Raw genomic sequence first — 27,662 nt, 5'->3', positions numbered from 1 at the left:
GCTTGTACAAGTTATGTCATCTTTCTGACCCTGTTTCCTAAGAGTAGGCTCTGCAGACAAATTGCCTAGATCCAAATCCAGGGTCTACCGCTTACTAGCTGTGTGGATGAGCTATTTAACCTTGCTGTGACTCGGTTTCCTCATCTGTAAAGAGAAGTATAATAACAGTATCAACTCCATAAACTGTTGCTAGCACTCAATGATTTAATACATATAAAGCACTTAGCACAGGCACAGAGTAAGAAATCAATACCGTCTAGTTTCTACCATTGCTGCTGCCTCCACTACTATTACTATTACTACTACTACTATTACTACTGTTACTGTGAAACAAGTACAGTAATGCCACTTACAGGGTTATAAAAGGAATGGAAGAGAACGTATGTGAAAGCACTTGGCACAATGCCTTGCACATAAGAGACAATAAATGTTTGTTCAATTCGAAATAAATGGGAGGGTAAGATAGGGCTACTCAAAAAAGCAGCAGAGCAAAGATGGCATGGTGGCAAAGCTATGTATGCCAGGGTGCTAAATATTCAGTATAGTAAGAAAGGCTAGAGTCATTCTGAGGATGCACATGCCTTCTCAATAGAGCTCTGCCCCACTGCAGCTGCCTCAGGATCTCAGCATTGCCTGGGTAAGAACACATCAACTAGTCATGTCCTACTCACATCACCTCCTGAAACGTACCCACCCACTTTCTCCATTTGGACAGAAGAGCTCTATAGAGTACTATCGACAAACAAAGCATGAGGCCTGTGCCCCATCACCAAGACCTGACATTCTCAGCTTCATGCTCTACACTGAAATACTAGCAGAAATAAAGTCCAGAGCTGAGTTCTGCTGCCAGGCTTACCCCAACCTCTTATTTGTACACAGTACTTAAAAACCCACAAAGCACTTGTACATATATTTTATCCTGTGCAGTAGGCAGGGATTACTAACTACATTACACAGATGAGGAAACTGTCTCAGCCAGGGAAATCAAATACCTGTTCAATGTTGTAAGGCACTGGTTCTCAACTAGAGGTGATTTTTGTCCCCCAGGGGACACCTGGCAGTGTCTGGAGACATTTCTGATTGTCATAATTTGGGGGCTGCTACTGGCATCTAGTGGGCAGAGGCCAGGGATGCTGCTAAACATCCCACAATACACAGGATGGTCCCCCACAACAAAGAATTATCTAGTCCAAAATGTCAATGGTGCCAAAGTTGAGAAACATTGTTATAGAGCAATAAAGGGGTAGAGACAGGACTAGAAGAGAGATACAATACTTTTTCTATTGTACCACACTGGAAGTTCTAAGGATACCTAGAAATAGGGAGAAAGGCTCCTTATTTAAATACTGAAAGTATATATCAAAGGATCAAATGGAAAAGGCCTTGAGAGGAACAATTCCGCTGGGGAAGAGCATCTTCACAAAAGGCCCTGTGTTAACCAGGCCTGTGCCCCTTAACCCTGGTTTCTGCTCAATCTTTGGAGAATTCTTGTTTATTTAAGGGCTGATTACCTTGCAAATGAGATTAAGAAACAGGTAATAGAGGGAGAAACCAAGTGGGAGGAGGAAAAAAGATCTGTGTGCTAATAAGTGAGATAATCCTGGGAATACTAATGGGCTTGAAATTGTTTGTTTTTTCATACAGTACTAAGAAAGGCAGGTGGTCCATCTCTCCAACCCATAATAATAGTACTGCAGTCAACCCTATAATTGTAAAGAATTATCTCATAAAGAGATAACTTGCTCATTTTCTTTAAAATTATAAATTATACTTGTTAGAAAGCAATTTTACTTTCAAGCTACTCAACTTTCATTTACTAAATTAATTATATTTCCTTAATATTTGTGTACCCAGAACTGGAATACAGTCACGCTTGTCTTTGAATGCAATGACAGCAGATGAATATGCGACGTTAATAAGATTAATACTCAGTCTATTAGTAACCATGCTGGAAACTGCAGTTTAGCATTTTGCTTAAAATAGTCAACAAACACAAAAGATAAACAAAGTCTGCCTCTTAAACAAGAGTTACATACAGTGTGTCAAATATTGCTGGGTTTTTCAATCAAACCAAGAACTGAGGGAAGTGTTATTCCCAAGTGAGGAATTTTAGAACATTCTAGGCAAAGATACATACTGCATGCAAGTGATACGACACCTTAATTAGATTCAACCAGCAGACTGTATTACACTGTGACTCGGAACAATAGTTCTGAGCCAAGATTACAATAAATTTCAAAATCTATAATGTGTGAAATTAAATTCCATAATAATGCATAAAAGTCCTAATCTGAATCAATTTTCAACTTGCAAATACATGAAAAACTAAAAAAAAATGAAATTCAGAGTAGGAGAAACAAAGAATATACAGTATTAGTAAATAATATTAATTAGGAAGGCTAAATCTCTACTGAACAAGAATTAGACATTTTCTACCATATTCATTGAACCGAAGAAATATTTGATTTACCAAAAATATCAAAACTTGGATCTAATATCTACTATTAGGATGTAACAATTTTATATTATCTGGAGATAAGTCCCCTCCCCCAAAGGATTCATCCAGGATCCACTAGTGTACTCAAATAAATAAATAAAAGTAGAGACACTGAAGTTTGTATGTTGGTACATTCACCTCGTATTGGTGAAACAGTACATTAATAATTAAGAGCATCAGGAATTCCCTGGCGGTCCAGTGGTTAGGACTCAGCACTTTCACTGCCATGGGGCCAGGTTTGATCCCTGGTTGGGGACCTAAGATCCCACAAGCCACGCAGCGCGGCCTCCCCAAAAAATATATATATATATACTTATATATATTTATAATATATATTATATATTTTATATATATAATAATAATAATTAGGAGCATTAATTCCATGGCTGCCATATGAATGTGAACTCACAGTAATAGCAAATGAAGGCAAATAAATAGCATAGAAGTTTGGGTCCACATAGGTTAAAAAAAAAAAAAAAAGCAAGCTTAGAGTTAAGTCAGTAAATGAGGAACACCACGGATATAGTGTAGCTTAATTTCAATAAGGTATTAACAGTCACTTATTTTATCTTTGTGGATAAAACCACAAAATCTTGGTTAAGTGTATCTGATACAGGCTAAAACCCCAAAACACTTAGGGGTGGTCTAGATCTATTCAGTTGTTTTTTTTTTAATTTTAAAAAAATATCTATCTGTCTATCTATCTATCTATCTATCTTTGGCTGCATTGGGTCTTCGTTGCTGCGCGTGGGCTTTCTCTAGTTGCAGCGAGCAGGTGCTACTCTTCGTTGCAGTGTGCGGGCTTCTCATTGCAGTGGCTTCTCTTGTTCCAGAGCACAGGTTCTAGGCGCATGGGCTTCAGTAGTTGTGGCACATGGGCTCAGGAGTTGTGGCTCGCGGGTTCTAGAGCATAGGCTCAGTAGTTGTGGTGCACAGGCTTTGTTGCTCTGCAGCATGTGGTATCTTCCTGGCCCAGGGCTCGAACCCATGTTGCCTGCACTGGCAGGCAGATGCTTAACCACTGTGCCACCAGGGAAGCCCTCTATTCAGTTTTTTAATCAACAACTTGGATTAGAGATATTTAAGAAATGTACAAAATGTCACACTCCTGGCAAGGACAAGCTGATATTACATGAGATCAGAATCAAGATTCAAAATATCAACAGAGGAGAATACTAGGCTGAAACAAACAAGGAAAACTGAATGTGAATAAATAGAAGTCAGAGAACTTATAGCTATTCAGAGATGGACTGGACCTTGGAAATAATTGACTACTGCAATGCTTTAACACTACTGATAAAGAAAATGAGGACAGGGCTTCCCTGGTGGCGCAGTGGTTGAGAGTCCGCCTGCCGATGCAGGGGACGCGGGTTCGTGCGTCAGTCCGGGAAGATCCCACATGCCGCAGAGCGGCTGGGCCCGTGAGCCATGGCCGCTGAGCCTGCGCATCCGGAGCCTGTGCTCCACAATGGGAGAGGCCACAACAGTGAGAGGTCCGCATACCGCAAAAACAAACAAAAAAAAAAAAAAAGAAAGAAAGAAAGAAAGAAAAAAGAAAATGAGGACAAGTTGCTCTACCAGGGGTGACACCTAAATTGAGTAGAAAAACTGATGCACAATACCTAATATGAATTAGAACTGGTAAATATAGTCCTGGTAAATCTGAAAAGTTGGGATGTCTGGGAACATTCCCAAGTTAATGGACACAAAAAGAAGCTTGGGGGCTTCCCTGGTGGTGCAGTGGTTGAGAGTCCGCCTGCCGATGCAGGGAACACGGGTTCATGCCCCAGTCCGGGAAGATCCCACATGCCGCGGAGCGGCTAGGCCTGTGAGCCATGGCCGCTGAGCCTGCGCGTCCAGAGCCTGTGCTCCGCAACGGGAGAGGCCACAACAGTGAGAGGCCGGCGTACCGCAAAAAAAAAAAAAAAAAAAGAAACTTGGGATGGGGATCATTTTCTGCTCTGGGAGTCTACGATTCTCTTGAGACTAGCAACTACAGAGATGAGAAACAATATCTCATGGTGGTATGAGAACGGGCTCTGAGCTTGACTAGCTGAGTTCAAATCCCAGCTCTGCCACTTACTAGCTGTAAGACCCTGAGTAAGTTATGTAAGGTCTCTGCCCCTTAGTTTCCTCATCCATAAGAGGGGGACAATAATAGCAACTACCTCACTCAGAGCAGAGTCTGGCAAATAAGAAAAACTCAGGAATGTTTAGTATTACTTTTGTAATAAAATAAGAATAAGCAACCATGTGCAAGGGTCACAAAAATATGAAAAACACATACTTCAGAATGCTCTATCTCCCCGGAGGAAAAAAAAGGAATTGGGGGAGAAAAGCAAAAAATTTCAACAAAAAAAAAGACTGATGTAGATGCTCTAGGCAGAGGAGACTTCAGCACAACCCAAATAAGCATAGAACTCTACTTCTGTATATCTAGAGATAGAGACTCAGACCTGGCCTGCTGAAGGCACCTCCCCCACTTTCCACATCAGCTTTAGAGATTCAAGACTCAGACAAAACTTTATTATTCTACTTTTTAAAAAGTTATTACTAGCAAACCAAATTCAACAGCATATTAAAAGATTTATACACCATGTCCAAGTAGGATTTATTCTTGAAATGCAAGTTTGGCTCAACATACACAAATCAATATATGTGATAGACCACATTTACAGAATGAAGGTGAAAAACATGATGTCAGTTAATGCAGAAAAAACATTTGACAAAATTCAACACCCTTTCATGATAAAAATACTCAACAAACTAGGAATAGGAGGAAACTACCTCAACATAGTAAAAAGCCATATATGAAAAATCCATAGCTAACATCATACTCAGTGGTGGAAGACTGAAAGCTTTTTCTAAGATCAAGAACAAGACAAGAATGCCCACTTTTCACCACTTCTATTCAACACAGTAATGGAAGTCCTAGCCAGAGCAATTAGGCAAGAAGTAGAACCTTTACATGATTCAAAACTTAAAAGGTACAAAAGAGCACAGAATGAAAATTCTCCCTTCCCTCTCCCAATTTTCCTCCCCAGAAGGAATAGGAACTAGCAACTTCTTATATCTCCTTCCATATTACTCCAAATAATATAAACATACCTCCCTCTCTTTTATTTTTTACAAAAATGACAGTATACTATACATACTGTTCTACACCTTGCTTTTCCCCTTAACAATATATCTTCGATATCATTCCATATCAGTATTTAAAGAGGTTCCTCATTCACTTTTATGGCTATAGAATATCTGTTATAAAGATGTACTATAATTTAACAACAATGTTTTCCAAAAGAAACAGGAAGCACTGTCAAAGACTCACAGGGACTTCCCTGGCTGTCCAGTAGTTAAGACTTTGCGCTTCCACTGCAGGGGGCTTGGGTTTGATCCCTGGTCGGGGAACTAAGGGGAACTAAGATCCCGTGTGCTGCGTGGCATGGCCAAAAAATTTCTAATTTTTTAAAAATTTAAAAAATAAAAAAATACACCAGGGAAAAACAATTTATAGCAGAACAGCCAGGAAATTTCTAGGGGAAAAGTAGAATAAGAGGGAGCTAATTTTACCAGACATTAAATAAATGGTATTATAAAAAATCCAGTAATTAAAACAATTACATATAAAACAAACATAGACAAAAAGTTAAATACAAAGAAATAAAGAGCCCAAAAAAAGAAATATGTAAATGTAGGAATTTAATATATAATAAGACCATCATTTCAAGTCAACGGGAAAATGATGGATTATTGAATAAATAGTTCTAGGACAACCAAATTTCTATTTTTAAATAAATAACTGGTTATCTTTTAAAACTGGATCCCTAGAAACTATCACAGATATTATATTTGTCATGTCAACTAAATATAATATGGTATCCTGAAAGAATACAGAATAAGAAAAGGACATTAGAGAAAGATTAGTGAAATCTGAATAAGTACAGCATTTAGTTAAACAGTAATGTACCAATGTTGGTTCCTTAGTAGTGACAAACATACCACAGTAACATAAGATGTAAACAATAGTGAGAACTGGGCAAGGGTAAATGGGAACCCTCTGTACCACCTTTGCAACTTTCTGTAAATCTAAAACTATTTTTTTTTTTTTTTTTTTTGGCGGTATGCGGGCCTCTCACTGTTGTGGCCTCTCCCGTTGCGGAGCACAGGCTCCGGACGCCCAGGCTCAGCGGCCATGGCTCACAGGCCCAGCCGCTTCGCGGCATGTGGGATCCTCCCGGATCGGGGCACGAACCCGTGTTCCCTGCATCGGCAGGCGGACTCTCAACCACTGCGCCACCAAGGAAGCCCTAAAACTATTTTAAAATAAAAATTTTATTAAAAAAGAAAGAAGGTGGGTCTCTATCACTTCTTATACCAATATTAATTCCTGGCAGATCAAAGAACTAGTATTTTTAAAATGTAAAAGTACTAGAAAAAAAACAAGGGGAAAAAATGTAAATATACAGACTATAACACATAGGACAAAGTATTAAGTCCTTGGGATGATCCATAGCATGGTAGTTAAAAATACAGGCTCTGGTGACTTTCCTGGTGGCACAGAGGTTAAGAATCCGCCTGCCAATGCAGGGGACACAGGTTCGAGCCCTCGTCTGGGAAGATCCCACATGCCGCAGAGCAATTAAGCCCGTGTGCCACAATTACTGAGCCCATGTGCCACAACTACTGAAGCCTGGGCGCCTAGAGCCTGTGCTCTGCAACAAGAGAAGCCACTGAATAAGAAGCCCGCCCACCACAACAAAGAGTAGCTCCCGCTTGCTGCAACTAGAGAAAGCCCTCGTGCAGCAAGGAAGACCCAACACAGCCAAAAATTAATTAATTAATTAAAATTGTATAAAAAAATATAGGCTCTGGATCCAGACCACATGAGTTCTTGCCCCAATTCTGCCAATAATTAGTTAGATAACTTTAGACCAATTATTTTCCCTCTCTCTGCTTCACTTTCTTCATCTTTCAAAAGGGTATAATAACAGTACCTACACCTCACTGGACAATCGTGAGGATTAAATGAGCTAATCCATGCATATAGTCTAAAATGCATATAGTCACATGTCACATAATAAACTCTCAAGAAATGATAGCAATTACTACTATTCCTTATTGTAGAAGCATTCTTATAATTTAATAAGAAAAAGATTAGCAACCTTAGAGAGAGAAAATGCTATGAACAGGCATTCACAGAAATATACACACACACACACACACACACACACACACACATACACACATATATAAACATTTAAGTAATTACTAAGGACACATGAATAAAGCATCAGATGCCACTTCCACCCATTCAATTAATCAAGATCCAAAATTTTGATAAATAACAATATTGGGGAGAGTATGCGGAAGCAGGCACTCTCATATACTGCTGGTGGGAGTATAAATTGGAAAAAAAATGATGGAGCAATTCTACTACTCACTACTTAAGTCCAAAGAGGTATGCACAGGGTATCTTACTAAGCATCACTTATAATAGTGAAAAAAACTAGAAAATAACTGAAAATGTTCACAAGAGAATGGCTAGACATACTATTTATAAGAATGAGTTAGTACCATATGTGTATCAAGGCACATACTGTTGAGTAAAGAAAGATACAGAATAATATTAGTACGACACCATTTATGTTAAGAACAAAATACAAGATACTACAAATACAAATAAAAGATCTGGAAGAACCAAAGTAATAACAGTAGTTACCTATGCAAAGATTGCAGGATTGGGGACAGATATTGGAGAAGAGGTCATGAGAATGTTAGTTATCTGTAATGTTTTAAATCTTTATACAGAGAATGTTTTTATGCAATAATGGGGTAATTAAAAATTAATTTTTAATGATGTATACAAACTTAGAATAAAGGAAATTTCATGATACCATGCAGCCATTAAAAGATAATGAAAACCTAGGGGCTTCCCTGGTGGCACAGTGGTTAAGAATCCGCCTACCAGTGCAGGGGACACGAGTTCGAGCCCTGGTCCGGGAAGATCCCACATTCCGTGGAGCAACTAAGCCCGTGCTCCACAACTACTGAGCCTGCGCTCTAGAGCCTGCGAGCCACACCTACCGAGCCCGTGTGCCACAGCTACTGAAGCCTGTGCACCAAGAGCCTGTGCTCCGCAACAAGAAGCCACCACAACTAGAGAAAGCCCACACACAGCAACAAAGACCCAATGCAGCCAAAAATAAATAAATAAATTTATTTTTTTTTAAAAAAGACCTAATCAGATCTAACAAGTGGTCTTAAAACCTGAAATTATCAAGACTATTTGAAATACACTTATGCACATTATTGCTAACAGTGAACCTCAAATCCAAGTACATACGGCTACATTGTCATCACAATTACAAGATTTTTAAAAACAAGGATCCAGAATATGAAAACAAATCTCTACAATTTTTTAGTGACGTTTAAAAGGCAAGAAACAACAACAAAGCAAATTCCAAGTGAATCACATATTTAAACGTAAAAAAAATAAAATAAAAATGCTAGAAGGAAACATGGGAATTTAAAAAAATAATCTATGTAGGAAAGGCTTTCCAAATATGACAATGAAAGACAGATAAATTTGACCAAACAAAAATAAAACAATTCTTGCATAGCCAAAAAAAAAAATTTTAAACATAGAAAAAGGTGACATACTATATTGATGGAATTATGGAGAAATAGGCATTTTCATGCTACTGCTGGTAGTTGTACAAATCGATAGAACTTTGCTGGGAAGCAATTTGGCAGTATCTAATAAAATTACTAATTTACATACCCTTTGACCCAGTAACTCTTCCAGGAATTTTCTTACAGATATATTCACAATGTACAAAATGACCACTTAGAAACTACTTAAATACCCATTAACCTAGGACTGGTTAAATAAATTAAGGTACATATATACACTGCAATTCTATGAAGTGTATTCTATGAAAAGGTTCTGAGCTGGGTATGAAATGGTGTGGTTTCCAAGACACACTGTTAGGAGAAGAAGACAAGATACAGAACAGTGTTCGTGGTATGCTACCATCTGTATGAAAAATCTGGGAAGGGGATAGCATAAAGAGATAAAATATAAGATTCCTTATATATTATAAACTAATCTGAAAAAAAATACATAAAACTCTGATATACACTTTGTCACTGGGTAAATAAACAAACTTATGCCAAGAAATTTGAAAAATTAGACAAAATAGACACATTCTTTATGTTCAAAACTGATCTCCTTATCATCCCTGCCCTACCAGGAGTCTTCTCCATCTCATTTGATGGCAGTTCCAACTTTCCAGTTGCTCAGGTTACTCCCCTCATCCCATCCATCAGCAAATTATGTTAGCTATACCTTCAAAACACAACAGATTAGTCTAAACATATATCCTGATTATGTGGTGGCTACATGAATCTATATGTGTGTTAAAATTCGTAGACCTGGGGCTTCCCTGGTGGTGCAGTGGTTAAGAGTCCGCCTGCCGATGCTAGGGGACACGGGTTCGTGCCCCAGTCCGGGAAGATCCCACATGCCACGGAGCAGCTGGGCCCGTGAGCAATGGCCGCTGAGCCTGCGCGTCCAGAGCCTGTGCTCCGCAACGGGAGAGGCCACAACAGTGAGAGGCCCGTGTATCGAAAAAACAAACAAACAAAAAATTCGTAGACCTGTTACACACAAAAAAGTTATTTTACTCTATGTTAATTTTAAAATACATTTTTTAAAAAAAAGACACCCCAGGGCTTCCCTGGTGGTGCAGTGGTTGAGAGTCCGCTTGCCGATGCAGAGGACATGGGTTCGTGCCCCGGTCCGGGAAGATCCCACATGCCATGGAGCGGCTGGGCCGGTAAGCCATGGCCGCTGAGCCTGAGCGTCTGGAGCCTGTGCTCCGCAACGGGAAAGGCCACAACAGTGAGAGGCCCGCATACTGCAAAAAAAAAAAGACACCCTGAGGGACTTCCCTGGTGGTCCAGTGGTTAAGACTCCGTGCTTCTACTGCAAGGGGCAAGGGTTTGATCTCTGGTTGGGGAACTAAGATACTACATACCACGCAGCACAACCAAAAAAAAAAAAAAAAAAAAAAGATACCCAGAATCCAACCACTTCTCACTACCTCAATGACCACCATCTCTTATCTGAAAATTACTACAATATACAATATCCTCCTCACCAGTCTCCATGGTTCTCCTCTTGGCTACTTTTAGCCTATTTCCGTCCACACAGTAGCCACTATGGTCCTGATAAAATCTAAACCAGACCATGTCTCTCTTCTGCTCAAAACCCTCTAGTGGGGGCTCTTCCCTGGTGGCACAGTAGTTAAGAATCCACCTGCCAATGCAGGGGACCTGGCCCGGGAAGATCCCACATGCCGCAGAGCAACTAAGCCCGTGCACCACAGCTACTAAGCCTGCACTCTAGAGCCCACGAGCCACAACTACTGAAGCCCGGGTGCCACAACCACTGAAGCCTGCGCACCTAGAGCCCGTGCTCCGCAGCAAGAGAAGCCACTGCAATGAGAAGCCCATGCACTGCAATGAAGAGTAGCTCCCACTCGCCGCAACCAGAGAAAGCCTGCGCACAGCAACAAAAGACCCGATGAAGTTAAAAATAAATTAATTAATTAAATAAATTTATTTAAAAAAGAAAACAAAACCCTCTAGTGGCTCCCCATTTCACTTGGAGAAAAAGCCAAAATCCTTATGACAGCTACGGAGCCCAAGGCAGTTGGAGCTCCTGTCCCGAGACTTCATTTCCTACGGCTCTCCTCATTTACTCCACTCCAGGGGCCCTAGCCCTCTGCCCTCCCTTGACTACACCAGGCATGCTTCTACCTACTAGCCTTTGCTCTGATTCCTCTCCTAAAACATTCTCTCCCTTGATAGCCTCTTGACTAACACTCTCACCTCCTTCAAGCCTTGCTCAAATCTCACCTCTGACCACCTTATTTAATATTTAATAATGCAACCAGCCCTTCTCTTCCCTCCACACCCCTCCCCATCTGTTCTCCTGATTCCTCTTTACCCTGCCCAATTTTTTCTTTTTTCTAAAGCAAGTATTATCATCTTTTAATATAATTTGTTTATTATGCTTATTATCTTTTTCTACCACCACCACTATTTTTTCCTTACCACTACAATATAAACTCCATGAGGGCAGGGACCTTCCATCTGTTTTATTCACTGATATATCTCAAGCATCTAGAAAAGTGCCTGGCACAGATTAGGTGTTCAGTAACTATACTGAACTTAAGACTTAAGATTTAAGAATTTCATCCTAAGATGAGTAAGCAATGAGGGCACTGAGATAATGGGAGGCCAGTTCACCTAGGATAACACCTACAGCCCACAGGGTGAACTCTGGCTTGTAGTACTTGAGTGAAACGGGAAAGAAGCCACTGGAGAGCTTCCAATAAAGGGATGCGACCTGACTTACTATTTTTAAATCTTCCCATAAAGAAGTCACTGGTGGGGATGGACTTCCAAGCACATTCCATAACACCCCAAAATTCCAACCTTATACTGCCCCCCCACACACACACAAGAAAAGAAACAGTAAAAGGAAGAATACTCCCAATCAACTTTATGTGGCTAGTAAAATCTTGAAACCAACAACAAACAAAATAGTTCTAGAAAGGAAAACTACATATTAATCTCTGAACAAATTTTAAGTCCTGAACAAAATACTGGCAAACCAAATTTAGAAACGTATGTCAATAATAATAGCTAGGACTTCTCGGGTGGTCCAGCGGTTAAGATTCCACCCTCCCGATGCAGGGGGCCCCGGTTCGATCCCTGGTCAGGGAACTAGATCCAGCATGCCGCAACTAAAAGAGCCCACATGCTGCAACTAAAGATCCTGCATGCCGCAAAGAAGATCTCGCACGCGGCAACGAAGATCCTGCATGCCACAGCTAAGACCCAGCGCAGCCAAATAAATAAATAAATAAATATTTTTTAAAAAAAGATTGTACGGCCTTTCATTAAAAATAATAATAATAATAGCTAACATTTATTGAGCACTACAATAAATGAACTAACTCATTTAATCCTAACAACGCTATGTTATGACTACTATCACCCATTTTACAGATGAAGAAGCTGATACACAGAGAAGCTAAGTAATTTGCCAAAGTCCACAGATAGAAAGTAGAGATCCTGGATTTTAAAAATACCAATGAGATTCTGATTTAACTGCTCCAGGAGTTGGACCCTATATTTTTTAAAGCACCCCAAGAGATGCTGGTATGCTGCCGGGGTTGTGAACCACTGCACTAAGTCCATCAGCTAAGGCTTCCCCCTCCCTGAGAGAGATTACCTGGACATAGCCAGGGCAAGAGATGTTTTAGTGAGGAGTTAAATATGAAACAAGAAGCAGAGAGGAGAAAACATGATTGGTAAGATCCTTTCCAACAAGGAAATTCTATGATCATGTGTCCCCACACTGTCTTTCTAGAATTCTAGAAGGTATAAGATTTCATGCTATAACACCAAACAGATCCAATTCTACTTCATCTTTGGAGAACCTTGTCTGTCAGTTTATTCTCTGGCATGCAGTACCCCCAGCAAAAAAAGAATATGGGAAAACATACTAGTAGCTTGTAATACTAAAGTTATTTTCAGAACAAAAAACAGGGTTCTACTTTATAGAAAGAGTGGCAAAAAGAGGGAATAACTCAAGAGGTCAACCTAATGTTTTTCGAAACTGTAACTGGAAAATTGTTACTGAGCTGCCCAAAGACCAAGCCTCCTTCCCACTCCACATCTGTTAACTAAAGCTGAAACTACAAAGCAATCCTAACACTACCCTCCCTGTATCCTGTTGTTGACACGGGGAATGTGGTTCTGTGAGGTCAGGAACTGCTATCACAGGCAGGAAGCAGAGCCAAGGCAACAACTGCTACCCTACAAAGTTTAGGGGAGGCTTTGTGAGAAGAGATGGGAGGAAATACGGGCTGTCTTGGCTACCCCAGCAGGCTCCAGGAGGTTGGCCTCCAGCCCACTGCCCCATCCATCTCCCCTCACCAAGGAGAAGCACAAGCACTCACGGTTCCCCAAAACAGTGGCAACAGCTACTGCTAACATGACTTCTCTTTGATCCTGCAGAATCAGAGCTCCTCAGCCTTCAAGAAATTGGAACTACTGCAATTCCATCACTTCCCAAAACTACTCTTGCAGTTTTGGCACAGATTTTAAAGCTTTTTCCAGGGTGGGATACAGGAAAAACTATTAAGTCAAATAAATAAAATAACTGCAGATTGAACTCAGTGCCCTCAGACTTGGTTGTTCAGTAGGGTAGGCAAAGAGCCAACTTTTGGTAGAAAGTCGTTCTACCGCTTTCAATTCTGTGTGCTACTTTCCAGAAATGAGAGCTGATTTAGGTAGTCTCCCTACCTAAAGGGTGTTAGAGACCTAATGGTCCAGCCACATAAAACTTCTGACCATTTCTTCCCACGCTTCTCTTACGCCTTGGCTGATACTGTCTACCAGGCATGCTCTCTCCCACAACCCTTTCTGAAGTGCTTCTAACCTTCTTTTAAAGCCCAGCTCAAACCTCACTTACTATAAGATGTTCTCCTAAATCCACACCCACTCCTGTATTAACTTCATTTAATCTCTGTCATAAAATGGCACCCCTCACCCTTTCCCCTTTTAGATAGCCTTGTATCTGTCTCCAACAAGAAATCTGGCAATGATTAAGTTTCATAGATCTTTGTTTCATGTCTTTCAGTATCTCATACAAAGAAGACCTTTAGGAAATATTTGTTAAATAGAACGGAATTCAAGCCGCATTCAGAGAAGTTGCTCTGCTGGTCTGACTTTGGTTTGCTATGGACACAATATGGTGCTCTTCCTCTTTACATGTCTTCTTTTGTTAGCTTGCTTTGAATATTAACTCTTTAAAAAGAATTTTACTATTTTCCTTTCTATATATGATTTTTTAGTTTTTTTAATTGAATATAGTTTATATAACATAAAATTCACCCTTTTAAAGTGTACAGTTCAGTGGTTCTTAGTATATTCACAAAGTTGTGTAATTATTACCATTATCTAATTCCAGAATGTTTTCATCAACCCAAAAAGAAACCCTGCACCCGTTAGCAGTCACTCCCCACTGCCACTCCACCCCTCCCCACCAGCCCCATAACCACAAATCTACTTTCTATCTCTGACATATATGATTTTAACAAAGCTTACAGTACTCTTAACTGTGGTTTTATTATACCTTAAAGCCAAATTTTACCTTCAAAAAGAAACAGTTTCTCTTATTTTAACATAACTCTAAAGAAAGATGTGATTTAACACAGCAGCTTACTAAGGCATCATTTCAGGATACAAAACAAAAACTCTTACCAGAAAAATCAGCTTACATGTCTACTTTCCCATTTGTTTTTGTTTTATTAAGCTTCTTACTGAAGTATAATGTTCATATAGAAAAGTACACCTATCATAAGGTATACTTTGATAAGTTTTCAAAAACTGAATACAAGTATAACCATCATCCAGATCAAAAACCAAACAGAAGCCCCACCATGTCTCTCTTTCAGTCACTAACCACCTCCAAAGAGTAACCACTATGCTGACTTCTAGCAGCATACATTACTTCTGCTTATTCTTGTACTTTCATAAATAGAAGCATATAGTTTGTAATATAGAAAACTTCTACAATGAAATTCTGTGCCTTGTAATACTCACCATAATCTTCTTGTACAAAGCCATGACATTATCATCATCAAATGGTAGAAAGCCACACATAAGTACATATAAGAGTATGCCCATGCTCCAAACATCTGCCTGAGAAGGAGAAAAAAATAATAGTTAAAAAAAAATTAGAACGCATTTCAAAATGGCACTACATAGAATCTTCACAGAGCTGGAAAAGAGCTCAGAAATCATCCAATTCAACCTGCTCCTTGTACAGTCTGAAGCCCAGAAAGGAAGGCTTGTCCAAAGTCACCCAGTCAATGGCAGGCCACCCAGGTAGGTCTCTTGACAAGTGACCAGTTCAGTTCAGAATGACCAGTTCAGTGCACTCCCCTCTAATGCTCAATAGAAAATCATTTCTAGTTGCCTGGGATGGATTGGGCATGATACGGAAGAAGATGAGGTTAAGTCTCTGATTCTTTTTTAAATTGATTTAGGCTGCAGTGGGTCTTAGTTGCAGAATGCAGGATCTTTGCTGTGGCATGGGGGATCTTTTCTTTTTTGTTTTTTGTTTTTTCAATTGCGGCATGCATGCGGGATCTAGTTCCCCGACCAGGGATCGAACCTGGGCCCCCTGCATTGGGAGTGCAGAGTCTTACCCACTGGACAACCAGGGAAGTCCCTAGGTCTCTGATTCTGAAAGACAAAACTATAGTGCTACTGAGGGTTTATTACATATGAGGATTATGTAAACATGCATGAGGATGTCAAAACAAGTCTTAAAATTTACTGCTGATAATCTGCAAATGTAACTAAGCTATACTATAAAGTCCTCTCTATGTAGAGACACCTTAATAAAGTTCAACAGTTGATTTTTCAAGGATCGAGAATAGAAATTAGCCTGCCGGCACAAATAGCCCTACAAATCTCAAAATCCCAGAAAGGATACAGTAGAAACTAACACGACATTATAAAGCGACTATACTCCAATAAAAATTTTTTTTAAAAAGGGTGGGGGGGCAAGAAAAAAAGAGTCCCAGAAAGGAGCTTAGCCTTGATGTAAGATATCCACGCCACCGACGACTGAGAAATCACAGTTCCCACCCTCATCTAAGCCTTAGGAAAATTTTAAGAGGTAAAAGGGCAGCATGTAGCATGTTTAAAGAAAAAAAAAAGGTGGGGGGAAAGGACAGAGGGGAGAAACAGAGTTAAAATAACTTCAGCAGCATCACACATCTAGGTAGTACCTATACTAAATAACACAAATTTGGGGCTTCCCTGGTGGCGCAGTGGTTGAGAGTCTGCCTGCCGATGCAGGGGACACAGGTTCGTGCCCCGGTCCGGGAGGATCCCACATGCCGCGGAGCGGCTGGGCCCGTGGCCGCTGAGCCTGCGCGTCCGGAGCCTGTGCTCCGCAGCGGGAGAGGCCACAACAGTGAGAGGCCCGCGTACCGAAAAAAAAAAATAATAATAACACAAATTTCACACCTACTCTTGCCTACCAAATAGCATCAAATTATTAAGACTCAACTAGGAAGCCCCGAGTGAACAATTTACTTTCAAGCAAACACCAGATTTTTCTTCCAAGTTGCAGGAGGTCAGAAATTAACCATTTATGCCTGAAAGATATCAAATGCTTCATCTATAAATTGAGTCTTGACGGCATGGCACTCCTGACCCGGGTGTTATAGTCAAGGTAAAGAGACTACACAGGAAAGACTGGGCTAACATGGCCTCATCAAATGCCAAAAGAAGAAGTCAAAAGAGAGATTACATCTGAGGTTAAAGGAAAAGATGAAGCAAACAGTAGTAACATCCCCACAGAAATCTACAAAAGCCTACTAGAGAGAAAAAAAAGCAGAAAAAGTATTCTTCAGTTAACGCATCAAAGTACCTTCACTTCACTGTTTTGAAATGGATATGAGAATAAATGAATCAACTAAAACCACAAACCAAAGCAAATACAAGTAAATCTATAAGCTACCAACTGCCAAATAAGAAAAAAATAACTGGGAGGAAGAGGGGTTTGAAACCACTTCCTCTGAGAAATTACAAAATGAATTAGAGATGTTTACCATAGAACATTCCTTAAAGCATGATCTGGACCATGAGCAACAGAATAACCTAAAGTACTTTTTTTAGAATGAAGATTGCTAAAGCCCCACCTTAGAAAACAAAACCAAAATCTCTAAACATGCACAGCCCTGAGGTCTGCATATTTTAACAAGTGTCCCCAGACAATTCCTTGGTATACTGTCCTTAAGAAACTGTCCTAGAAGGATGGAAAGTTGAACTAAAATGGGTAAGAAAACAAGATCCTATAGGAAAATCTTGATGCATTCAAACGAGCAGGGCCTCATCACCAGACCTCTAGGAATCTTGTGAGCATCAGGCATATGATTACCACTCCTTCTGGGAGACTGAATGGAACAGTGAAGAGTAGAGGTGTGCAGTAAAGCCTCACTCAGTTCAAATCTTGACCCACAGTTGCCAGCTGTGACCCTTCAAAGGCACTTAATTTCTAAGCCTCAATTTCTTCATCTTCTTTATCTTATGAAACAGAGTAACAGTATTCGCTCCAAAGGATTTTTGTGGTGCTTAAATGAAAATTATAAAAAGGATCTATCATGTGGAACCCTTGCGCACTGTTATGGGAATGTAAAATGTTGCTGCCACTACAGAAAAGAGTATGGCAGTTCCTCAAAAAATTAAAAATAGAATTACCATATGATCTAGCAATTCCACATTTGGGTGTACATCCAAAAGAATTGAAAGCAAGGTCTCAAAGAGATATTTGTTTCTATCAGCATTATTCACAATAACCAAAAGGTGGAAGCAATCCCAGTGTCTACCCATGGATGAATGGAAAAATTAAATGTGATATATACATGCAATGGTATGTTATTCAAGCTTAAAAAGGAACAAAATTCTGATACATGCTATACAACATGGATGAAGCTTGAAGATATTACACTATGTGAAATAAAGCAGTCACACACACAAAAAAATATTGTATGATTCCACTATACAAGGTACCTAGAATAGTCAAACTCATAGAGATAGAAAGTAAAAGGGGGCTTCTCTGGTGGCACAGTGGTTAAGAATATGCCTGCCAATGCAGGGGACACAGGTTCAAGGCCTGGTCTGGGGAGATCTCACATGCCGCAGAGCAACTAAGCCCATGAGCCACAACTACTGAGCCTGCGCTCTAGAGCCCGTGAGCCACAACTACTGAAGCCCGTGTGCTAGAGCCCGTGCTCCGCAACAGGAGAAGCCACTGCAATGAGAAGCCCGTGCACTGCGACGAAGAGTAGCCCCCACTCAATGCAACTAGAGAAGGCCTGCTCGGAGCAACAAAGACCCAACGCAACCAAAAATAAGTAAATAAATAAAATTGATTCTTTAAAAAAAAAAATTCAAATTGAGGGACATTTTACAAAATAACTGGCTTCCTGAAAGATTTCAAGGTCATGAAGATAAAGAAAGCCTAAGGAACTCTTTCAGATTAAAGAAGACCAAAGAAACACAACAATGCGATGCCTGATCCTGAATGGAATCCTGGACTGGAGGGGAAATATAGCTATAAAGGACCCTACTGGTACAATTAACACCATCTGAATATGAATTTTGGATTAAATAATTGTATCAGAGACTTCCCTGGTGGTCCAGTGGTTAAGAATCCACCTTCCAATGCAGGGGGCACAGGTTTGATCCTTGGTCGGGGAACTAAGATCCCACATGCCACGGGGCAACTAAGCCCAAGTGCTCTAGAGTCCACACGCCGCAACTACTGAACCCACCCACCTTGGAGCCTGCGTGCTGCAACGAAGAGCCCACGCACAGCAACCAAGACCCAATGCAGCCAAATAAATAAATAAATAAATAAATAAATAAATATTTAATAAATTGTATCAATGTTAAATTCTCTGATTTCAATAACTAAAGTGTGGTTATAAAAGAGAGAATCCTTCCTTTAGGAAATATATACATGGTATTTAATGATAAAGGGGTATGATGTCTCCAACTTACTCTCAGTTGGTTCAAAAAATAATACACATACATATAAACATAGAGAATGATAAAACAAATAGGGAAAAATGTAAACAATTATGAATTTGGCTAAATATATACAGAAGTTCCTCATTCCACATTTGCGACTATTCTGTAAGTTTGAGATTATATCCAAATAAAAGGTCACCAAAAACAAGTTAGTCCCCATCTTCTCATGTTACAAATTAAGTAAACCGGCATATCTCAAAGTTTCTCCCGCTTAACACCAGTTCCAAAAGATGCTCCACGTAAAGACTGGATTCTGTAGGTGCATAAAATTGAGACCAGCTGCTGTCTGTCATGTTCTGCTCTCAAAGGACACTGTACAGGAACATATTAAGATTTGGAGATGTCCTTAACTAAAGAAAACTGTTCAACCTAGCATTTCCAGATCTTTTGACAACTAAACCTTTGTAATTTTATGATACTAATATCAGCAAAACCAGTACTCCAGAGAGTGGAAGGGGCTGACTAGCTTGCGGTAGCCAGTGGTTAAGCAGGCAATGCCCAGGCCTTCTGAGCCTGGGCCTCTTACACGGGACTGCTGGCCTTGAATAGTTGGCTGTGAACAAAGTACACATTTTCTCTGTGCTAACCAGCATCTCTGAAAACTGCGCCTATAATCCTGCCCTCATGTTCTACCTGGCTGAACTAATCAGTCAAAAACTATGGCACAGTTAAACACAAAAGCAACCACAACAAGGACACCAGAAATATATCCTTGTTTCAGAAGTATACTGTGTATTATTATATTTATTGCAAGTTGTTCATTTCACTTATTACTTTACATATCTCACTCTCTGAATAGACAGCTCTTTGATTAACAAGTTTATTTCTTACCTCATTACACCCTCAATATACAGGGCCTGACTCACTACAGGTCACCAATGAACATACATTGGCTATATATTGAATTAATCAGTGAATAATTACCTCTGATCCCAGATATGATTTTCCTTGTATTAACTCAGGTGCTGCATAAGCAAGACTCCCACAGCATGTCTGCAGGTGATAATCCTTGTTACCCTGCCAATAAGATAAAAATGAAACACTTAACTACAGCCCTTAAGAAAATTAAAACCCTGATAAACATTCTTCAGCACAGCAGAGAGATGCTAGATGAAGAATTACCCCAAATAATAAAAGACTTCTGCTGCCAACTCAATACTCTGCCTATGTGCATGCATGCACATGTGGCTTCCTCTTCTCTGATTTCCGATACCACGACAACCCAACACAAAAAAAATCCTTCTTCCCTTAGCTCAGTCAAGTCAGGTTCGTACTTCCCTAGGCATCCATTAGCATAATAATCAGCTTAGCATACATCCAATCACCCATGTCTTCCCACTCCCAAGTACTCAAGGAAAAAGGGTTATTTCTCTATGGGACCCTATCTCCAATATCAAATCTTTACAAATACAGAAGAGTTTCTTTTCCCCTAGAGGGAAGAGAGCAAATGCTACACAGAATAGTGCCTTGGGAGTCTGCTTTCTAGACTCGGTTATAACGCAAATCACGACCTGAGCTTCCAGATTGTTCAAATGAGGAATCTGCTCAACCTCCTCTGGTCTCCCACAGAAATATGGAGACATAATGAAAATGATACCACTGCCCAGCAGTTATACAGAGTTCCGCAAATGGCAGATGACTTGTGAAATTGTGAAATTTCATTTACAACTGCTACAACACACCCAGAAGTAAGCTCCTCAGCTTAGGAAAGCTGAGGCCACCCCCTCCCAGCCAACCCCTGCTTTTTGAGATGGTGTCTGTGTGGGTTGAATCTGTGGCAGCCATAAATAAAGGCTAAGGGAGTCTGTCACACACATTCTCCACTGCCTCCTGTGATGAACATGACTTAAACCAGCATATCTGCTCAAAGTATGCTTTATCTTTATTGCCTGCTGATCAAAAAAAATGCCTTCTAGCATTTGGTTCCCAGACACAAGACTCGCCTGACAATCTCTGAAGAGCCAAGGGAAGGAGAGGAAAATCAGAAAGAACCAGACATTCAGCCAAAGGGGCAAAATCTGCCTCCCTTTGCACGCAGCTAATTCTGACTGGGGCAGGAAATAATCATGGGACTCCAAAGGGCTGAGACAGGTCTGAAATTTCAACATCCTTAATGAGGGTAGACAGCTCATATTAGACACTGTGAGTACCATCATTAGAGAACTCGGGAGGAAGCTTCCTACAGCAGCCACACAGGAGGAAGTTCAAAGTCACCTCAAAGAGAAGGTATGCTGGAGAACACCAGTACCTAACTATGGAGTGCAAATTAAAGAAATACATCACGGTATAAATTTTAAAGTGCATATGGACTTTTTCCTTCTTCTTTTAAAAGGAAAGGGGATTGTCTCTCAAAATGTAAGTAATTGTTAGTTATATAACCATTTGGATAATGAAGAACAGATTTGCACTAAATTCCCAAAACTCATATCTAAATGAACAAAGGCATCATCTAGTGGCAACACACTCTAACTGCAAGAACATGGTCAATTCAGCATTCACACTGTGACGGCCTCCTGTCACCTAAGTGCTGTAAATTCTCTCACAGCATACCTATGGGGTCTTCAGCAGGACCAACCCTGGACCTAGAGCAGTGGTTTTCAACCTTGGCTATATATTAAAATCATCTAGAGAACTTATAAAAACCATAAAATTGAACATTCTTCTCAATGGATGCAACCAGGCTCAATAAAGACTAAGTGGAAGTCAGTGTAAGATAACATACTAAGAGGTACACTGACAAAGGAAATAAATGCATTTTTATCTCTGCACTTACCTTGGGTTTTGCACAGAGACCAAAGTCGATCAGCTTTAATTTATGATCTTCATCAAACAACAAATTTTCCTGAAAAAACAAAAATTTTTCATAACTATATACTGTCTTCCTTATATCACATCCCACCTCTAGCTATTTCTAAAATCACTTTAAGGTTGTTTATATTAAACAGCGTGGGTACAAGAATGAAAATCATTAAAAAAGAATGAAATGACAAGAACATAAGGGAAGAGAAGATGAATGTTGATAACTATCCTGCTTCCCCTCAAGACACATTAGCATAAACCATTTCTCTTTGGTGCTCTGAGGTTCAGCTACAAGCAAACACAATGTGTGCCAAAAGCAAGTTTGAACAAAAAGAACAAGTTTGAACTCAAATCAAAGTGTTGGGTATAAACAGAGGGAATGGATAGAAACAGAGGGAAAAGGACAGAAACTGCCATATCGTGTTAGACCAATTCTAGGTCCCTAATCCTAGTACCAAATAACATTAAAATCCATGTTCACTATCATGCATATCAGTCAGAGCCTACAGATTTAAGAGTATCAAATTTTTATTTTTATTATTTTTTTTTTTTTTGCGGTACGCGGGCCTCTCACTGTTGCGGCCTCTCCCGTTGCGGAGCACAGGCTCCGGACGCACAGGCTCCACGGCCATGGCTCACGGGCCCAGCCGCTCCACGGCATGTGGGATCTTCCCGGACCAGCGTACGAACCCGTGTCCCCTGCATTGGCAGGCGGACTCTCAACCACTGCGCCACCAGGGAAGCCCAAGAGTATCAAATTTTTATTCTGTCCTTGAAAAGTTGAGTCTGTCCATTCCACTGAACTGTTCCTTTCTGAAGCGTAATGGAATTAAAATTAAAGGAAGATGGTGTCAGGAAGAGAGTATTGAGAGGAAAATACTCAATGACAATATCCTCAAAGAAAATACTAAAACTCCTCTTTCCTAGAAATAAAACCCTGAGGTTCATATTCTGCAGCTGACTACAAAGATTTATAATGTCACACATAATTGACAGAAAAAGAATGCCAACAATAAGTCCAACCTGAAGAGCCTACCAGGAGTCAAAAGTCAAGGAGGAAAAAGAAGTGATACATTAGGAATAGAACAACAAAAACAAAAAGCAAAGCCCAGACAAATTCTAAACAGAAAGAACATTTGGAAACCTAGTAATGACAGGTAAATGATGTTGAGCTCTCAGGTGACCATCTGGAAGCAGTCACTTACTGGTTTGAGGTCCCTGTGAGCAAAGCCTTGGCTGTGCACGTAAGCAACTGCAGACACTATCTGACGGAAGACAACTCGGGTCTCCTCCTCCGACAGGCGATCCTGGGAAATTATGTAGTCAAACAGCTCTCCTCCAGGGCAATACTTAAAGAGCAATAGTCACATAAATATTGTTACTACTTACAGAAATCGCTTCAGAGGAATTTAAAATAAAAAATTATACCTAATTCAGAGATATTATTAATTCAATTTACAAGCAAGGAAACAAACTAAGTAAGGCACATTCAAAAATACACTCTCAGTATTCCAAGAAAGAGAACAACAGCTCTTGGCCTCAAGCAGTTTTATTACCAGTAAGTAGAAGTAGAACCAACTACCACTGTGATTTTAAGTTCATTCAGGGTTTTTATATTTTTATAGCAAAGTATTAATACCCATTCTAACCTTAATGCACTCACATTTAGTGTAGTTACTTGAAACAAACAAAAACCCAGCAGCAATTATTGCTTCTCCATCCTGAAGATCAGTGATTTTCAGTCTATACCAGAAAGAACCAATTATACACAAGTTCCTCAGAGGCTACGAAAGAATGGGTACCAGAGCACAAAGCTCTATCTAGGCTTTCCATCCCTTCTTCACCAGAGCAGCTCCACTATTCTGTAAATGGGGGTTTCCATTTAAGATTTCATTTCATTTTAGCAATATCAATTAAAATTACAGATGGAGATAGCCTATGACCTCATAGGTTCACATTTAGGAACTGTTCCTATAGATACACTCTCACATCAAAAAACAATGCACGTTTAAGATCATTCACTGCAGCAGCATTGCTTGCAACAGCAAAAGACTGGAAACAACCCAAATGTACTCACACTACATAAAACGGCATTCCATGCAGCCATAAAAAGAAGGAAAAAAAAAAAAAGAGGAAATTCTTTATAAGCTGATATGAAACAATCTCCAATATTAAGTGAAAAAAGCAAGGTGTAAAAGAGAATATACTGATATAATCACTTGCAAAAAGCATTATGCTGAATAAAAGAAGCCAAATACAAAAGAGTACACACTGTATGATTCTATTTTTATCAAGCTCTAGAATAGGTAAAACTAATCTCTGGTGATAAAAATCAGGTCAGTGGTTGTTGAGAAGGGCACTGGGATGGTGGGGTAACAGGGATTAACTTCAAGGGTCAGGAGAAAACTTTCTAGTGTAGTGGAAATGTTTTATACTCTGAGTGGGGTGGGAAATACATGGGTGTGTACCTTTTTCAAAAACTATGTACCTAATGTGTTCATTTTCTTGTATATAAATTATACCTAAATAGTCAATTTTTTAAATGCTATCCAATAAGATTTACATAAAGAAAACAGCCTACTTTGTACTTTCAAATAAAGAAATAAAAAATAGAGTAAAACAAAAACATCAAAAATCTCTATGAATATGCATAGATGGTCTCCAAGCTAAAATGTTAAATGGGGGGAAAAAAGGTACAGAATAATATTATAGTATGTGACCATTTGTGTGACAGAAACCAGTAAGCTATACATACACATAAATATATGTGAAAACACACATATATATATATATATATATAAAATATACATAGGTATTTCTAAGTACATGAAAAATATATAGGAAACCAAAAAAGTAAGTGATTGACATAAGGGAAAGGAAACAGGATGACTGGGATAGAGGGGAGAGAGAATTTTACTTTTCAATATATACTCTCTCGTATCTTTTTTTTTTTTTTATATTTTTAAAATTTCCTTTCTTTTTTTGGCTGTGTCTTAGTTGCGGCACACAGGATCTTCCTCGAGGCATGCGGGATCTTTCATTGCGGCACAGGCCTCTCTCTAGTTGTGGTGTGCGGGTTTTCTCTCTCTAGTTGTGGAGCACAGGCTCCAGAGCACAGGGCCTCTGTAGTTCGTGGCACGCAGGCTCTCTAGTTGAGGCACATGGGCTCAGTAGTTGTGGCACGCAGGCTTAGTTGCCCCACAGCATGTGGGATCTTAGTTCCCCGACCAGGGATCGAACCTGCATCCCCTGCATTGGAAGGTGGACTCTCCACCACTGGACCACCAGGGAAGTCCCCTCTCTTGTATCCTTTAAATTTTGTCCCAGGTTCATGGATTTTGGTTTTTTGAAGTATTTAATTTGGACAAAAGGATCAACTTTTAAAAAGGTTTTAAATTCACCACTGTAAACCATGTGGGTGGATCTACAGTGTAATAAAGAGAAAATGGTCCTATGTCCGAAACTTTCAGCATTGTGAATTTTAAAATGTGCTTTTAAAACAGAGTTAATCTGTCAAAATGACGTGCAGTTACAAATTATTTGGCTGAGACTAAGGAAAATGAAATGAGATGAATGATACATGTTCTAAAGACTTTACATTTCAAGCCAAAAGGGGCAGGTTAAAACTTGAAAGAGTTTCGTTCAAATAACACATACATTAAAGTCTACCTATAGGCTGCGGGTTGAACTGTGTCATTCCAAAAAGATATGTTCAAGTCCTAACACCTGGTACCAGTGAATGTGACCTTATATGTCAATAAGGTCTTTATAGATGTAATCAAGTCAGAATGAGGTCATACTGGATTAGGGTGGAACCTAATCCAATTGTTTGTGTCCTCATATGAAGAGATAAATTTGGACACAGACACAGACATACAGGTAAGACAACACCATTTGAAGACAGAGGCAGAGATGGTGCATCTATACGCCAAGGAATGCCAAGGATTGCCAGCAACCATCTGAAACTAGGAAAGAGGCATACAACAGACGATTCAGAAGGAAGCAACCATGTACACACCTTGATTTCAGACTTCTAACCTCCAGAACTATGAGACAGTAAGTTCTTGTTTTAAACCACATTTGTGGCAGCCCTAGGCTAATACATCATATAAAACTGAAATGAATCCTTCCCTCTAGGAACAAATTCTAACATATTCTGTCCACTAAAGTACACCATCCCATTAGGAGGGTATCAGAAAGGATACACTTACAATGTATTTCCAATTTATTATATATGCCTATTTGATCTAAATTGTTACAGAACTCAAACAGGTAAGCCACTTAACATCTAATCTTTCAGGTGAAATGTACTTTTCCCATAACTATTGATAAAATGAGTGAGAATGGTTTGAATGTTTGCATCCCTCCAAAAATTCATGTGTTGAAATCCTAACCCCCAAAGATGGTGGCATTAGGAAGTAGGGCCTGGGCTTCCCTGGTGGCGCAGTGGTTGAGAGGCCGCCTGCCGATGCAGGGGACACGGGTTCGTGCCCCGGTCCAGGAAGATTCCACATGCCGTGGAGCGGCTGGGCCCGTGAGCCATGACCGCTGAGCCTGCGCGTCTGGAGCCTGAGCTCCGCAACGGGAGAGGCCACAACAGTGAGAGGCCCGCGTACTGAAAAAAAAAAAGAAAAAAAAAGAAAGTGGGGCCTTTGGGAGGTGATTAGGACATGAGGGCAAAGCCCTCATGAATGTAATTAGTGCTCTTCCAAAAGAGGCTCCAGAGAGATCCCTAGCCCTTTCTATCATATAAAGGACACAGCAATAAGGTACCAGTTATGAACCAAGAAGAGTGCCCTCACCCGACCATGATGGTGCCTTGATCTTGGAATTCCCAGCCTCCAGAATTGTAAGAAATGAATTTCTGTTGTTCAGAAGCTTCCCAGTCTGTGATATCTTGTTATAGCAGCCCAAACAGACTAAGACAATGACCAAATAACTTTAGGTCTCTGGAACATACTACTGACCTCAAGAACCATGAATATTTTGTTGGCTGTCTCTATCACATGGTAGAGTTGACATATATGCTGATGTCTCAGGTTCTTCAAGGCATCAATTTCTGTTTTGACCCGGGGCAAATCACTCTGTGACAAAACATTTCATTAAATGAGCAATAAACCTATTTGGGAAGTGCTCCAAGCATCAATATCACCAACTTTAATACTAAGTAGCAAAAGCAATCAACAGCCTCAAAACAATTTGTTCAACAATACAGAAATAAAAAACAAAACTTATTTGTGTGTACATTTTTAAAAGGCCTTGAGGTTTTTATGAAAGACAAGTTCAATGTGGGGCAATAGTATAACATCTAGAAAAATTAAAATAATCTCAGACTCCCTTTAGAAGGTTAGCATTCCAAACAAGGAAAATGACAGAAACACTACTCAGTGTACATGCCTTGGCTACCACTTCGGTCTCAGCAATGTCCATTAAGAAGCATGCTGAGCTAAAAATTGGTGAATGTAGATGAAAGGTATTCACTGTCTCAGTCTTCCAACTTTTCAAGGAGCTTGAAATTTTTCAAAATAAGAAGTTAGTTGGGGAGGAGGGTAAACCAAGTTGAAAAGCTTTCAAAGTCCATATTAAAGATAGAAATCCATATATCCATGAAGTAAACAAGTAAAATTTTATTATAAAAAGGGACTTGATCTAATGATCTGTGGTTTAATATCCA

General features: G+C 39.8%; 1 protein-coding gene across 1 annotated transcript in view; it reads right to left on the bottom strand.

The window, feature by feature from the left end:
• The window catches only part of MELK (maternal embryonic leucine zipper kinase), an 81,284-nt gene that overhangs the window by 41,899 nt on the left and 11,723 nt on the right, over positions 1–27,662 (bottom strand). The window contains exons 4-8 of the mRNA XM_060100708.1: positions 26,956–27,072; positions 23,194–23,337; positions 21,963–22,031; positions 20,114–20,206; positions 15,182–15,280 (exon numbers count right to left, since the gene is read on the bottom strand). Of these exons, the coding sequence (XP_059956691.1) occupies positions 15,182–15,280; positions 20,114–20,206; positions 21,963–22,031; positions 23,194–23,337; positions 26,956–27,072 (522 nt within the window). The remainder of the gene's footprint in view (positions 1–15,181; positions 15,281–20,113; positions 20,207–21,962; positions 22,032–23,193; positions 23,338–26,955; positions 27,073–27,662) is intronic.

Source organism: Mesoplodon densirostris, chromosome 6 (genome assembly GCF_025265405.1).
Source record: "Mesoplodon densirostris isolate mMesDen1 chromosome 6, mMesDen1 primary haplotype, whole genome shotgun sequence".
Lineage (NCBI taxonomy): Eukaryota > Metazoa > Chordata > Mammalia > Artiodactyla > Ziphiidae > Mesoplodon > Mesoplodon densirostris.
The sequence above is the reverse complement of the archived record's forward strand: the minus strand, read 5'-3'. Positions and strand labels throughout refer to the sequence as shown.